This window comes from Simochromis diagramma, unplaced genomic scaffold, assembly GCF_900408965.1.
Source record: "Simochromis diagramma unplaced genomic scaffold, fSimDia1.1 OVJJ01000304.1, whole genome shotgun sequence".
In the NCBI taxonomy this organism is placed as follows: domain Eukaryota; kingdom Metazoa; phylum Chordata; class Actinopteri; order Cichliformes; family Cichlidae; genus Simochromis; species Simochromis diagramma.
In genome coordinates this window covers 18,272,439-18,288,742 of record NW_024387030.1, presented here as the reverse complement: position 1 = coordinate 18,288,742, position 16,304 = coordinate 18,272,439, and the positions used below count along the sequence as shown (strand labels likewise).

General features: G+C 39.4%; 1 protein-coding gene across 17 annotated transcripts in view; it reads right to left on the bottom strand.

The window, feature by feature from the left end:
* Positions 1 to 16,304, bottom strand: part of mark3a (MAP/microtubule affinity-regulating kinase 3a) — a 46,656-nt gene that overhangs the window by 27,851 nt on the left and 2,501 nt on the right. For all 17 annotated transcript variants that reach the window (XR_005697257.1, XR_005697259.1, XR_005697258.1 and 14 more), the window contains exons 2-5: positions 12,992 to 13,177; positions 12,071 to 12,124; positions 3,832 to 3,880; positions 2,175 to 2,240 (exon numbers count right to left, since the gene is read on the bottom strand). Coding sequence is in view for 13 of the 17 variants with exons in the window: in XM_040041449.1 (XP_039897383.1) it covers positions 2,175 to 2,240; positions 3,832 to 3,880; positions 12,071 to 12,124; positions 12,992 to 13,177 (355 nt within the window). In the remaining 4 variants the exon portion in view is untranslated. The remainder of the gene's footprint in view (positions 1 to 2,174; positions 2,241 to 3,831; positions 3,881 to 12,070; positions 12,125 to 12,991; positions 13,178 to 16,304) is intronic.

Genomic DNA, 16,304 nt, shown 5'->3' with positions numbered 1-16,304 from the left:
TAGCTGACCAACATGTTTTTCCTGCTCTGACTTGTCTCCTGTGTGTTGAGTGGATTTGTTCATTTTCCGCATGGATTAATACTTATGTCACTATGTTTCAACTTTTGGGGAGTAGCTTTAAACTTTACATTCCTTTTCATATATACTGCATGTGGGATACAAATGTCTCAGAATGTGGCGATAGTTTCATGAGAGCTTTCATACAAGCATTTTGTAATTTTGGTAATAAGTATAAAAGAATGTGTTTGAACTCTATGTCTAATTAACTTATGTTTAACTTAAATTTGGTAGTTTATAAATTATAGTAAATTTTCTGAGAATAATATGTCAATGCCTATCATACAGCACTGCACAAAAGTCTTGAGTCACCGCTCATTTCTATACATTGCGGTAGGAAAATAGGTTCATTGCGTTAATAAAACATGCAAACATATAAAACAGAGTTTGTACAATTCCAATGTGCTCGAAAGCAAATATTTGGTGTGAACACCTTTAATCTTCAGCACAGCTTGAACTCTCTAAGGCAGCTTTCTTATCAAGTAGTGTTCAGGCTTCTTGAAGGACATTCAAAGCTCTACTTTAGATGTTGGCTGCCTTTTTGTTGTGCCACACTTCTTCAATAATGTTGCTTTTCTGGCTCTGGGGAGGCCAATCCATGACTGATCGTGTCCCACTGTGTGTTTTTCTATCCAGATGTGCTTTTACTGCACTGGCAGAGTTCTTATGATCACTGTCATCCTAAAAAATGAAGCCATTGCCAATCAGATGCTTTCCAGATGGCACCATGTGGTGGATTAAAATCTGACAGTATTCTTTTGAATTCATAATTACATCAATTTTACAAGATCCTTAACACCACTGGCTGAAATGCAGCCCCAAATCATGACACAGCCTCCGCCGTGTTTTATATACATTTCTATGACAAAAAAGGCACAATGCACAACATGCCGAGATATGCCACATTTGTCTGATAGCTCTATTTTATGCTGATCCAACTGTGTTATGATTGTCATTTTTCATAGATTCAGCAAAAGAGTGTTTTGGTGACAGGCTGCTAGTAACAAAGTGCCTGAAAATAAAAGACCAATAGAAAGCTTAGAGAACTATTCCTGAAGACCACCTTTAAAACAAATTACAAAAAAAGTCCTTGGAAGCAAAATATATAGACATGAATGAGGGTTCAAGACTTTTTCACATTACTGTATACTTCGTGCAGAAGTCAGGTTAAAGCTCAGGCTATGGTATAAAACTGTTGTTGAGCTCTTTGTACAAGTAATCTTGTTCCTTTTTTCCCTTTCAGGTACAAGTGCAGTTTGCAGATGATATGCTGCTCCAAAGATATATTAATTATTAACATGCACATTTATCACATTCGGCATTAATAAATTATTCTCGGGAGCAGCACAGAGAGCAGATTTCTATATGTGGTCTTGAGTGCAGCAGCTGTTAGTGGAGTTGTTTTTCAAATTATTTATTATTTATTTTCATGGGGGTCTAGGAAATTCTTAAAGTTCTTGGCATTATAAAACCATAACATTTGTTTAAAACCAAAATTTATTATGCAATTATATTTACTAAATGGCTGCCTGGGGGTGTAATAGTACATGGTTCATATTTACTTACATTTTGAGGATTCGTTCAAATCTGACCAGTTCGAAGTATAAAATAAATGACAACAACCATAACAAACTCTTAATCAACTTCAAAGAATCCATTAAAACCAGAACTGCAATGTCAGCTTTAACAGAGCACAAAGTCACAGGACCTCGCACTTTCTTCGCTATCACAGAGAAACTTTATTGGAATTGCCGGTGGACAAAGTGAGTGGGGGCTCGTTGCTCGTGTTCAGAGTGAGCACCACATGGCGACCAGTCGACTGAGCCGTAGAGTGTGAGCGCAGAACTTGCAAGTTCTGGCATTTCCATTTCACCATGTTGTGAGTTAAAGTGTCGTGCAAAATAAAAACCACACAGCATCTGCCAGCTGTCAAGACAGAACCTCGACTTCAGGCAAATATCATCCAGGAGTTCGAGCACGGCAACATAAAAGGACTTCTGCAGCCAAACTCTTGAACCAAATGTTGCACTTACAGCTACTGTTACAATCCTAATGGTTGTAATTCACAAGTTTGACATGTTGGAGATACTTTGCTAACCACTGCATCTATGTCTCACCTCCACTGGCGTACTCCATTACCAGGTAGAGCGTCCTCTCGGTCTCAATAACTTCAAAAAGCTTGACTGCAGGAGGGAGAGAAAGAGAGAGAGAGAGAGGAATTATAAATTCAATTATGTCAAAAGACGAGAGAGATCCAGACAGAGGCAGTAATGAATTCATGCTCATGAACACGGAAAAATTGTTTCCAAACACACACCCCGAGTGAGTCGAAGAAAAAGTGAAGTCACGTGGAACTGTGCGTGTCGTGACCATGTAAGCACATCATAGTTGAGCTGAGCAGCACTCGGTATTTACTGTACAGTCCAAATTCTTTTTTCTTTCTTTTTCCCCTCCCTTCCTTCTTTTACTGCAGTAGCTCACCGATATAAAGGACTGTGACGAGCAGCTGAGAGCTGCACTGCTAAATATAGACAAGGTGGGATGAAAAACAAAGGGAATGCAGGAGGGGAGAGAGAGTTTATGGGCTGGTGATAGCATTTACTATCACTCTGATAATTACTATTATACTTTTGTAGAGGAACTCAAGCAGAGAGGACATGGGGGAAAAACAAAACAACCAAAAAAACCAATCAAACAGGAAATTCACATTTCAAGAACAAAATGCACCGTGGCAGACTTCTCTAATCTGTTTCATGACAAATAAATTTGTCAGATTTTACTAGTATATACTTATATGGTCATAGTACATATAAGTGCACTTTCATGCCTAGAAACATTACCAGAGTTGTGGGGAATACAAAGAAAGGAGAGGAAGGGAAAAAAATAAAAAAAAGAAATCCAAAAACTTAAATTTCCCCCCATTAAAAATCATCTGCTACACTGGCAACATCTGTATTTCCTCTAAAACGTACATATAAAGTCATCATCAATAGGACTTTTGGTAAGCTTTATAATACCTGAGGATAAAATATTTTTCTTACATTTTTTTGGAATAATTCATGAAGATAAAATATAATATTAATTATTCATTTCAGCACAAAAGCTTTCCTGTGGCTACACATTCCATAGTCAGGCGCTCCACAGCTAAGGTTTGTTTGTAATGTAGGTTCCTTGTTGTTGCTGTGGTTTGGCGTTTGTTGGCATTTTTGGCTCTCGCAGACGACTCAGTGTTTCCAGCGTTCGTTATGGCTCCGAGCAGCATGCGCTCTCTTGTTTACCGATCATACTCCGATTCCAAAACAAAGCGGGACGAACGGTCCTCCAGTTTCAGCCTCAATTACCAGCAGTTAACAACAGATGAAGGTAGTAAAGTCTGAATGTCATCTGGGACAGCTTCCTGTTTTATAGTTTCTCTTTCACAAGCATTTTATAAAATGCCAAGAATGCAGGCTTCGACCTTGTTACTGAAAATGTTTCTGCTACTTTAGATGGCTTGTTACATGTATGCTACAAATCCATCTGCTCAAATCTCCTGACTTCTTTTATGTTTCAGTTCATGTAGAAGTAAAAAGTTTAACGAGTCATATCTAGTTAGATAGATACTTTATTGATCCTACAAGGGAAATTAAAGCAATGACAAAAATGCATAGCAGGAACTTGTTGTTTCATGTCCACCAACAGAAAGGTCCAAAGGTTGAACCTGCATGTCAGTCGTCCTCGTCATTATAAAGCTCATATACTTAAAATTCTTATTTCTAAACAAGATGCACTTACCTATATTGGGATGATTCAAGATCTTCATTATTCTAACTTCTCTGAAGAGCTGAAAATTAGAAAAATTCAGAGTTTAGACTTCAGCATATAGACAGCAAATAGTCTGAGCAACAAACCACATTATTCAACCTCAGAAGATAAAAACCACAATAATAAAAGCTGCTGTATGTCTTTGAGCACTGAGCAGTTTCATGAGGGAGTCAGCATGAAGTCAGACTATCCCAGTGGACTGTATGAGTTAACCTGTCCCTTTTCTTCATGACAAAACAACTTCAAAGCAAAGAAAACAGAGGCTTCATGTCAAAGTGTTTCAGTGCAAATGCTTTTTTTAAGAAATATTTTTAGATAGCAGGCTACAGACATGCCATGTCATTACACAGGAGGAGGAGATAAACACATTCTGAATAAACTTTGAAAAACATTTGCAACGTTTTTCCTCGGCTGATTGCTTTGGGGAGGCAGGAGGTTTTACATGAACCAATCAAAAGCTTCCATGCAACCTGTCCAACTGCAGTCACAGACTGCCTGTCTTATTTCAGAGAGCGTAGCACTTGTTTGGGACCTTTTGCTACACTTACAGTAGGCTAAGGAGTTCTCAACAACACAAGTAAGCCATCTTGTCTTCTACCTGTCTTTACTCAATGTTATGCTTTGTGCAATGCTCCACCCCCCTGACACACACAGACAGACACACACACACGACAACAGCATTAGAGTTAAATCATGACGACAAACTAGTGCCACTACATGATTATCAGGAGATGCCCAAACATATTTGGGCATAGGTTTAAGAGATGTGGCTCACTGGTTTTGTTCATATAGTGAGGGGTGAAAAGCTCCGAAAGCCCCCCCCAAACTATGCATGAACACATTTTTAAGAACACATGTGTGACCATTCTTAATATATTAAGACTTTTTAAAACTATTATTAACACTGCTTTCCTGAGTGCTAACATGGCATTTCAAGCTCTGGTCTCTACTAAACATCCTCAGCATATTTGTCAAAGAAATGTGGTCATTATGTCGCTGCTGCTGACACAGTGACAGGATTACAGGAAATTCTGCAACATAGTGGTGGTTTCAGAGCCACTGACGGGCAAAGGTAATCTAAACTAAGTTCAACATGTGGTGTCAGATCTCCATCCCTCAGAAAAGGAAGACACTTAGCTGACACGCTTCCTCATTATGCTTCAGAGTGATCAGACAAGGAGATCTTTAGTGGCCAAAAATCCTTTTTAGTGTTTTGCTTTAGGAGGCATAAAGAGCACCACATGGGATTTATTATTGAGCTGCTGTAAACTACACCTCACTTTCTTCTCTTCCATAAAAATATAAAACAAGGTATCAATCTTTCATGAGGCAGGAGAAGTCCCAATGTGCTGGTTCGCTTGCTGACAAACAGATCTTGGACAGCCCGAAAACACAAAAAGTCTTCAATCAAATGAAGAAGTACATGTTTCAGGAAAGATTTATCCACTGCGTTTAGATTTTTTGGCTAAAAAGTGGAAACCTATAAAACATTCATCACATAAAACTGTCATCTTTTCCATAAATGAAGAAATGTTTCAGCAGCACCATAAAGGATCCTTTATAGCATCACTTTTGCTGAAAATTCAGAGAGGCAATGAAACATGAAATATGAAGTCCAGTTTGAAAACTGTAAGGTGGCAAAACATGGTGCACTGTATCAATGACACCTATTGCATAGTTACCCATAGCAGCAGAAATTGTGACTGTAAAAATACATCATTCAGTCATTACAGTTTCTGCCACAGATGATCACTTCTGCATCACAAGTCTAATATTTATCCAGTTGTTGAATAATTGACTATTATTAATCCTCTTAGTTCACAGAAAATGTAAATGCTCCAAGTACGGCTTTGTTAGAACTTCCCCTACAAGATTTCTTGGTTTTCCTTTCATATCTTGGATAATAAGATCTGAAATATTAATAAAGGTTTCTCACAGGTGACTACAGAGTAGGTTCACTAATTATTTACATCTAAAAGGATTCGCTCTTTTTTGTCAGATTTCAGAAGGAATACATTCTATTATCAACTCTGCATCCCCTATACTTAAAAACAAAACAAACAAACAAAAACAAACGATTAACAGTAATTTTAAATGTTCAGATCATGTAGAGAATTCCAGCTGTGGGCAGTTGTTGACTTGGATGATAAGTTTCATGTAATTCCTTGCTCAGAGATAACTGAAGGGACTATTATGAACTCCAGTTAGTGAGGCCTTAAGGAGTTTTTTTATTTTTTGAGAAGCCCCCCAAAAATAAAAAAATAAAAAGACAGAAAAACAAACTGATCCAGGAGCTGTCTGGCCTCTGACAAAGATGAGGAGAGGAAGAGGAGCACTGGAGTGAGCTTGAGGTCTCCTCACTGTCATTACACCCTGCTCTGCCCGTCATTATACTCAAAATACTCTCCTGAGCTCTCTGAAAGTACAGGGGAATAAATCTAAGCTGGTTTTCTGTGTGACAGTGGAAACCTCTTCACTGCAGCTCAGAGAGGAACTCTTTCCTTCTTACTGAAGAGAAGCTGCTGCAGCTTTGAACAACCTCATCAGCGACAGAGAAGCATCTCAATTTATCTTTTCTATCTGTGTAACTTTGTGAAGACTTCGGTACAAACTGTGCTGTCCTATATAGCATATACAAGCCTTCTGAAACTTGGGTGGGTTCTAAACACAACACGCCAACAAGTACATGGGAATACTTTGTCAGGTATGTTACGCAGTAAACAGAATTAGTGGAAAAACTCTGGAGAGACGGGGCTGATTCACCACATAATACAGCTATTAGGTCGAGGACTCAAACCTGCTGGTGATCCAGTCATGCCGCTGCAATAATGCACAGCTGTCCTGATTACGCAATCCATCTTATGATCTATACAAGGAACCTTTAGGCCACATGACACACAGTTCGAGGGTGAAGTCACACCTAAAACTAGTTTTTGTCAAACTACATTTTTAGTTGCTGCATTTTTCTGTTTAGATTGAAACAGCCTCAATTAAAACAGATCTGAGGCCTGTAAACAAAATCTCACGGGTGCTACATTAGATCATTTACTGGATGTTTTCTTTATAAACTCTCATCCCACCAGGTTAGACGCTTTGAGCTGAGTCATATCAAATCAGATTACAGCCCCTGCAACTTCAGCTAAGAACGATGGATGTCTGTGCACTTTTTGCAGTAATCGACCCCGGCTGTTTACTTCAGCTAAGAGAAAATATATCCCGACGGCAGTTTTCCTTTACTGTGTTTTGTTAAGTTCACCTCCTCAGTGGGCTTATTTTGTCCCTCCAAAGCTCCACCGTTATTGTTCTCATCCGGGCAAACAAATCAACCTGAAGGAATAACACTATGGTTCAAATTAATGGCTACTATCACACCATGTTTATGAGATTCAGAGAAGTCACCAGTGGTAAAAACAAACTTGAACGCTGGCTTCTCCAATTCTCTTTCCTTAGTCTCCATATAAAAGAAGGATGTAACAAACCAGTGGCTTATGTTGCGGTGGCTAAGTGCCATTTTTAAAGATTTAAAGTCAGCATTTTGATCATAACCATGTTGGTTCCTGGAGCCACGTGTGACCATATTTGGACATGAGTGTCTAGTGTTAGGTTATTATTAAAATGAGCTGTATCTGTAGATGAAGTTTGGATCTACAAAAAAAAAAAATGGTTGATAAGTCTAGCTTCGCCCTTAAAACTATGTTTTAACATGGGAGTCTTTTGGTTCAATTTTGGAGCTACTTTTGAAAAACTTTGTTTTACTTTTTGTTTCCATTTTAAATGGTAAATGGCCTGTATTTGTATAGCGCTTTACTTAGTCCCTATGGACCCCAAAGCGCTTTACACTACATCCAGTCATCCACCCATTCACACACACATTCACACACTGGTGATGGCAAGCTACATTGTAGCCACAGCTGCCCTGGGGCGCACTGACAGAGGCGAGGCTGCCGGACACTGGCGCCACCGGGCCCTCTGACCACCACCAGTAGGCAACGGGTGAAGTGTCCTGCCCAAGGACAAGACCGGACCCGGCAACCTTCCAATTACAAGACGAACTGCCAACTCTTGAGCCACGATCGCCCCATTTTAACAGCTCCCAACATCTAAAACTATGTAAACACTTAAGTGACTAAGATAGTTTTGAGGATTGAAAACCTACAAATAAAACAATACTGGGAAAAAACTTTCTTCCCAGTAACTTTTTGAAGGCACTTCTTTCTCTTAAAAATGAAATTACTTATTTTTGATATTATAAGGTTTTGTTGTCAGTGTTTTATGTAAACCAGTTTGCTTCATACATTTGGCTCAAATTCTTTAACATCCAACTGATTCTTCTTCAGTGCCAGTAACTAAGTCTTACTGACAGCTCAGGAAAAATTTCATGGAAAAAACGTCATGTTAAAAGCTTTTAATAACAATCCTCCAACCACTAAAGGCAAAAACAAACCTGACACTGGACGTTGTCACAGACTAAGCTTCTTACCAACACTGTTTACATTTAATCAAGACTTCCAAGCATCATACTCCCACCCTGACCCCTGACAAGGATAACAAGACCACCACAGCAGGTTGAATCAGGACAGAAAGACAAGAACAGAGCGGGAAGCTGGAAGCAGTTTGCCAGGAGCCGGTGACAGATGTGAATGTCGACTCATCTCCGCCAAACTATTAAGAACAGAGGCTGAAAATAAACATTTAGGCTTCAGAGACGATACACCCCCTCCACCCCCTCCGCTATCAGCCTCTCGCCAAGTCTTTCAGTTACATAAGAGGTCAGGACACAGCGGTGCTGGCTCTGATGCAGGTTGGCTGTTTCACCAGCACCAGCTCAAAGGTAAGACTTGTGCAAAGAAAAATAGAAGAGATCCAGACATTCAAAACCCATCTGAACCGAAAAACGTCATCACATTGACAAACTTGGAGCTGTGTGATGACAGTCGGCTGTTAAAATACTCAAGAGATTCAGCTGGCATTTTTGGATATTTTTCTCATGATCAACAAAGCCAATGAAAAGACCCACCCCCTTTAATCTTCATCCAGGCTGTCTGTGGCTCTGTGCCCATTGGTTACTACTGCAGAAGTAAACACTTAAAAAACACATAACTTTACTCTAATAAGCAAGTCCACGAAAACCATAACAAATTACATTAAATAACACTCATTTTCACAACTAAAATGCATCTCTTTAGCAGTGGATTCGTCTTTGTGGCATTTTGTAATGTCATTGATAACATGCTCTCACATTCAGGAACTTTATTTTTCAGTGTGTGTATTTGATTAAGTTATCGGATGTTAGCAGTTCTTGAAAGAAACTCACTTATGACTCATCTACTGAAAAGAAGGAGCTGCGAAATAAAACTGCTGCGACTACAGCACAGGTGATGAGGATGTAACAGTACTTTTAGATGGATAGTCTTCAGGTTCCTGTCAGGTGGACCGAGTCAGTTCTGAGATTAATGATGATGCTCCATTTAAATCATCCTCTGGATTTTCAAAGAAATATCACTGTGAACTTTTACAGTGGGCAACTCCAGGCCTCAAGGGCTGGTGTCCTGCAAGTTTTAGATGTGTCCTTCATCCAACACAGCTGATTTAAATGGCTAAATTACCTCCTCAACATGTCTTGAAGTTCTTCAGAGGCCTGGTAATGAACTAATCATTTGAGTCAGGTGTGTTGACCCAGGGTGAGATCTAAAACCTGCAGGACACCGGCCCTTGAGGCCTGGAGTTCGACACCCATGGTGTAGGCAATAATCCAAACAAGTCAGGGTCATGTGCCTTTTCCACCCTTCTCCCAGCGTTGTTCCTTACAACATCGGTATGATTTTTTTGTGTGATATAAAAGTGTTATAGTGAATATCATTACCATAACATTGGCATGTAATTACACTCTCTGCAGTACATGACCAGACAAGCCCAGGCATGTCTGACAGGAAGAGCTGGGCATCAGCCTAGGATGACTTTTAGCTCCTAAAAACAAACTACTTCAGCAACCTCCAACAAAGCACAGTACTTATAATTAAAGTAAACAAATTAGTTGTGTAGTACTGCTATATAACAGAGGATATTCTGGCTCTTATGAAAGCCAGATATATTTATTAAAAAACAAAACAAACAAAAAAACAATAACACCTTGATGACACACACACTGGCCAGTGACATAAACATGTACTGCGTTTCTTAGTGCTCACCTAGATCCCTGCTCGCTTGCTGCCAAAGAAACAGCCATCTGTTTCTGTAGGTGGTGTTAAGTCTAATGATCCACTAGGTTTTACTGTTTTTGAAGGATTGGTTAAAACAAACAAACAAAAAAAAATAAAAATACAATAATTACCTTTTCAAAGCCCCCGTCTTATGCAGTTGTGAGCTGGTTTACAAGTGTGGTTACAACACAGTGGTTTAGTTTAGCTTAAGGACCAAAAGGAGAAAACAGTTATCCTTGCAACTACCAGGCCTGCTATGGCTCAATTAAATATATTCTAATTGTCTAATACATTAAAAGAAAAAAAAGAAAGGTCCTGTTAGCATGGAGCTGGCAGGAACCAGCATCTCCCCCATCCTCATTCTTTATGCTAAGTTATTGTATAAATGGCTGAGCTTCAAGTTTGCCAAAAGAGTTAGGGTTAGGCCAAAAATGACTCCTTTAACAGGAGTGGTCCTCCTTATTATGAATCTTGCTGGATTCATTTCTCACGCAATTACTGCTCCAATTATCTAGGCCAAGTCAGGATTTCCTTTAACTCTAAATCTCAAAATCAACAACAAAAAAAGGAAGGGGGAAAAAACGAGAAAGTTAGCCTATAAATGGCATCAGGTGACAGGAATGAGAACATTTAATGTGTCAGTCATGAAAAGACTTTAAAAAGCCTTTAAATGTGGCTTCTTTTCCCAGCTCGTTCCAATTGCTTAAAATAAACAGTAAAAAAATAAATAAATCTAAATCTCTTGTGGAACAGTAGGAAAAATAACTTGACAAGCACCTAAAAGAGTTTTTACTCTTGAGTGTGACAAAGCAGTAACCTAAAAACAACAAGGATTGCCAACAAAAGCCTCACGCTTTGTGTTTCTGTGAACAGCGCTGTCATGACTCAGTGTTTTTCTGTCAACGTAGTGTCACAGCCAACGCCAAAGGGCCCGGGCCTCTGAGATACAAAGGCCGCAATCAATGGAGCTTTGGAAAAACTGATGGAAAACCACTGGCCGACTGCTGAGAGGGATGAGGGAGAGAGGAGCCGAGCAGCAGGGTCCAGCTCAACATCAACACCCGACATCATAAGCGTCACCACCAGCTGCAGCCGCATTGCTCTGCTTCATCCCCTCTTATCTGTCTAACGATGGGGGAGAAAAAAGAAAAAAGGGCCTCGGGAGCTGCAGCAGAGTCGATATCGTTCCGACTTCCCCGAAACCACTTCCAGGCCCAGAGACAGAACCAAAACTCACGGCAGCACAGATCAAAACGACCACGCACACACACACACACATTTCTACTGCTAACGATTAGAAACAAAAAAGGAAAAGGACAAACACTGCAACGGGCAGCTCACTCTCAACTCGCTGACTTCAAACTGTAAAGTTTGACTGCCATTCACTAAACTGCAAAAAAAAGGCATTCACCCTCAGCCTGTGAAATTTGCATTTTAAAAGAAAGCCCACTTCCTGATTTGGTTGATTTAACAAGGAAAACCAAACCGTGGCTCCCAAGTTCCATGACAACCATGCAACATGAACTGGGAAAAGGTAGCGGGAGGAAAAAAACAACAAACAAACAAACAAAAAAAAAAAAAAAACTGTTTGTTTCCAACAGATCAGGAAAACCACCATCTAAAAACCTTCAAATGGGACAAATCTACAGCTATATCTTATAAGCCTGTTAAAACAGTTCCACTAAGAATTCTTCAAGCAAATTCAAAATCAAAGAAAACAAGCCTCAACAAACCATACAATCCCTTTTTAAAGGCCTCAGTCTGAAACATGTATCAGGCAACTTGGAACAAAGTGATCTTTACTGCAGCAAAAGCCTTATACCTAATCATAAAAAGAAGCTCCTAATTCACCCCAGGAAGCTCTATGGAGAACATAGCTCAGTCTCAGAATGCCCTGCTTCCCATTTACACAATTAATACGCAATCTGTTGTGCTTCATGAATTAGTAAATGAGTTCTGCCACATTAAAACAGGAGAGAGAGAGAGAAAGGGAAGGAGGGGTAAATTACCTTCTGAAGGCTGTTTGGGTTCAGCTGTGTCTTGTCTATTATTTTAATTGCCACCTGTAGAGAGGGAAAAAAAATAGAAAGTTAGCTAAGTGGCAAATAATAGCAGAGGAGAAGTGTGGCACAGAGGAAGAGGAACATGGCACCGAAAACAAAAACCAAAAACGAGAAAGAAAAGAGCTGAGAAAAGGAACGTGATGCTGATGTTTTTCCAAACTGCCGTTTTAAGACTTGAAAACTAAACAGGGAGGGTTTTAAAATAGTTTCAACATCCTCTTTGAGTTAAAAATATGTCTAAATGCACCTGCCAAATTATTATCTACAGAACAGAGAGGACAAAGGCAGCAGAGACGCTTCCTTTCCTTAAATGTCACAGGCTGCATTAAGAAGACGCTTGCCCTTTCTCCTCATCAATTATGAACAAATCAAATGTTCAGCTGCTACACACTGCACTGAAAACAACCATTACTGCCTACAAGATTTACAGCGATGAATGGGTTGGTGTACAAAGCTGGCAGCACTGCTTTTATGTTCCAATAACATACACATTTATGAAAAATGCATTTCAAGGCTCTAAATTGTAAAAACTAAAGCTAAAAGCAGTATTATAAATCAGGATCAATCTAACTGAAAAACAGGCAAGCAAAATTACAAATCTGACCAGACATTCAATGTTAGTGCTTGACAGTTTGTGAGACACTGCCACACACAAACACACACACACAGGTCACCATCAAAGAGGAACTGAGATACAAATTAGGTGTGAGCTCAGCAAAGACATCCAGCTCCTTAACCGCAGCTCTTTCGCAGCGTGAGGGAGAAGCAAACAGTGGTAAAAACTTTTTATCTGTAAAGCTTTGTACTGTTTTGGATCCTTTCTTAAAGAGAGAGAACAAAAATAGTCAGCATCACTGTACATCTTACCTCTCTGCCGGTGAGCATGTGTCGGGCCAGTTTGACCTTGGCAAAGTTGCCCTTGCCAATGGTTTTGAGCAGCCGGTAGTTGCCTACGTGGGGCTGCTGCGGCTCCTCGGAGCTGCGGGCCGGACGCACGCCCGTCCGGCCTGAGCGTGTGCTGATCTCCTGACGGCCATTGCTGTGAGAGGTGTGCTGTGGAAAAGGCACAATGTTAGACAAGCACTGGCTGTTGAATGGCTCTTATGTGTTGCAACATCTACTTGTAATCAATGGTGACTCATGTTGACCTGCTGTGGCACCTCGGCTCAGCAGGAAAAAAACACTACTGATATTTATAGTTCTGATGCACACAAAGAAAGTAAGCTTTTCTTCCAGTGGCCACAGATGGCTGATAAACTCTGTGCTTATCCCAGCAGTTTCAGAGTTTCATCAACCAAACATCCAAAAGTACAGATATTCCCATGAATAATAATAATAATAAATAATAATAATAATATTATTATAATAATAATTATAATTATATTATTATTATTATTATTAGCTGAACAAGATCCAGCTAAATAATGTTAGTCAAATATTGTCCCACTAAATACTGTTTATATTGAAGTGACATTAGAATCCATTAATCGCATTTTTCAAAAAAAAAAAAAAGGAAATCAATTTCAACCGTCACTGAAATGTGTAATATTATGGACCATGCACAAAGCCAAATGTGGATAATGCCAGCACCACTAACTGTCTCTCCTTACAGGTTTAAGTCCACATAAGTGCACTGAACAGGTTTATGCATCACCATGTTTGAGTGCTTGCATGCTACGTTTATTCGAAAAGCCTATTTTCATTTTCTGGTTGCAGCAAACCTGCCTTCCCCCACATTTTTCCACTGGTGCATAGCAAACACCACTACTTGCTTTCCTTTTAGATGCTTCTTTAAACCAACTTAATTATTGCATTTTCTCCAAAACTATGAAATATGAACATCATGATCAGTTTTAAATAATGTCAATATGGATAGAATATGTTGAAATCATAATTAGATTCATGTAAAGTTTGTAAATTGTGAGCATGACAAGGCCGTTAGTTATAATTTGGTATTAAGAGATGAACATAACAGTCACTTGGCTTCTTGTTTATGTGGCCAAGAATTTCAGGGCCACTTAATCAAGTCCTTGGACACAGATTTATTTGTTATTGTTTTGGGGAGGGGGGGCAAGGGGTAGAAGCTGCTAAACTACCCATTAATTCACTGTTAGAGATATTATTCCAATGCAGTGCTTTGTCACATGCTTACAGAATGTCCTTATCAATCAACTAAAACTGAAAAAAGTAGCATATCCTTTGATGGGCATACAACAGTTCCATTAACATAAGGGTCCTTCTCACAGTGCTACCACAGCACCAGTGGTAGAAACTATAGAGAGGAATCTGCAAACCAACAACGTCTCCTTGCAACTTCTTTTTAAAACTGTTTAAACAATATGCACACCAATATTTGGCGTTTTCTGCTAACTAGCTGAAGCTAACCCTTGGTACCCTGAAAAGTGTTCCTTTTTCTTGCCAATGTTTTCACCTGGTCAAAGTTTCATGTCAGGACTTTGAGGCTAGCAAAAGAGAGATGTCATGGAAAACACAGCACATGTGGGTGGGGGAAGGCAACAATGGTGGTTTCTACCGCTTAGTCTGCTGGCGATTACATACAACAATCACAAAGCTCTGCATATGCTCTGAGCGCAATTGATCAACTAGTCATTTAATTCCAGTCGACTTCTTTCTTCATACATTTTCATTCTAATAAATGTTTTGGGTTAACAAGGTGCCATCTCAAACCTGCGAACTGCCACTTTAAAAACAGAAGTGAGGTGATGGAGAAACGTGCCTCTACACACATTTCCTGATTCTGTATGAGCACGCTGAGCTGTCGAGTACAAAGTGGAGAGGGGTTCACAGTGTTAGATAAAAAAATTAAAAAAAAAAAAAAAAAAAAAAGAAGTGGTGATAAAACACAATAATGACATTAATTGCACAGAGATGGGACGTTCTCCTTGGTTAGAGGCTACACCAGATTACACATGCAGCAGCATCATGTGTGCGCCCTGTAAGCATTAGGATTACAGGGCAAATTGTAAGTGTCCCACAAACAATTTATAGTCTTAATGAAAAAGAAAATTTAAATTATTTTATTCCCATTGCTCATTTTAAAGCAGAGCCACTGTATGTATCACAAACAGACAATGTTATGACAGCAATTTAAAAAACTTCTACAATACTTTTTAAACAAAATAATCTCATCAGTCTTGCAGGAATAAGTAATCACAGGCCACTTTATAAGATACACTTGTGAAATCTAAAATAATCTAGCCAAATCGAAATTCTGCTTTTATGAAGCGGTGACTTCCTGTTTTTGTTGAGATTGTCAGATAGATTAAACTTTGTTTTAATTATTCAGGTTGTAGTAGCATGTGGTGGCTAACTGGACTACACTGCACCAAGCTTTTAAGATTTTGCAACAGTAAAACTTTGGATAACCACATTTCTGCTCGGGATACTTCTGGAACGCAGCAAACAAACAGAAAACCTAACACACTCTCCCCCGCATCGTTATCATGTAATCAAAGAGAAACTGCACAGCCTTGTGATTTTGAGGTGGTGTACTCTGACAGCACAGCTGATAGATGGATCAATTCTTGGGTGCTGTGCCCAAAAACTGGAACAACAATCTGGCAGACACTAAGTGTGGCCTCAGTATCGACCACCTTACCAAAGCCTCATTAAGGGTAGTGATGCACTCTGCCCCACCCGGTTCTCCCCATCCCCTACAGTCCCTAACCTGGCTGACCCCATTCACTAAGCAGACAAAAGAAAGAGACACTGATAAAGTGGGAAATTAAACAGACGTGTAGTTGCTGCAAAATTAAGCATTTAAGAAACTGGGCACAGATTGCACCTCATATCAAGGCAAGGTCAGTTAAAACTTAATTAACACTGCAGAGTATTAAAAAGTATCAGAGCAGTTACAACACAGCAACTCTCAGTAAGAAACCCATAATACACGTACAATGACAATAAAGTGCTATTCTATTCTATTCTATAAGGTCACTTTAACAGCACAGACATACTTTTAAGTCACTACAGGAATATTTTAGGACTTCTACAGCGATAGCAGAGGAGATAAAAATACCATCAACTAGGATAAGGTCACTGTTGGATACCAGAGACAGACTGGGAACAAATGCAGTGGAAACACTCAGATGAAGTTTTCATTATCTTTGAACCACACAGAAAACATCCACCTGTGTTACCATCGTGTTATTTTTCCAGC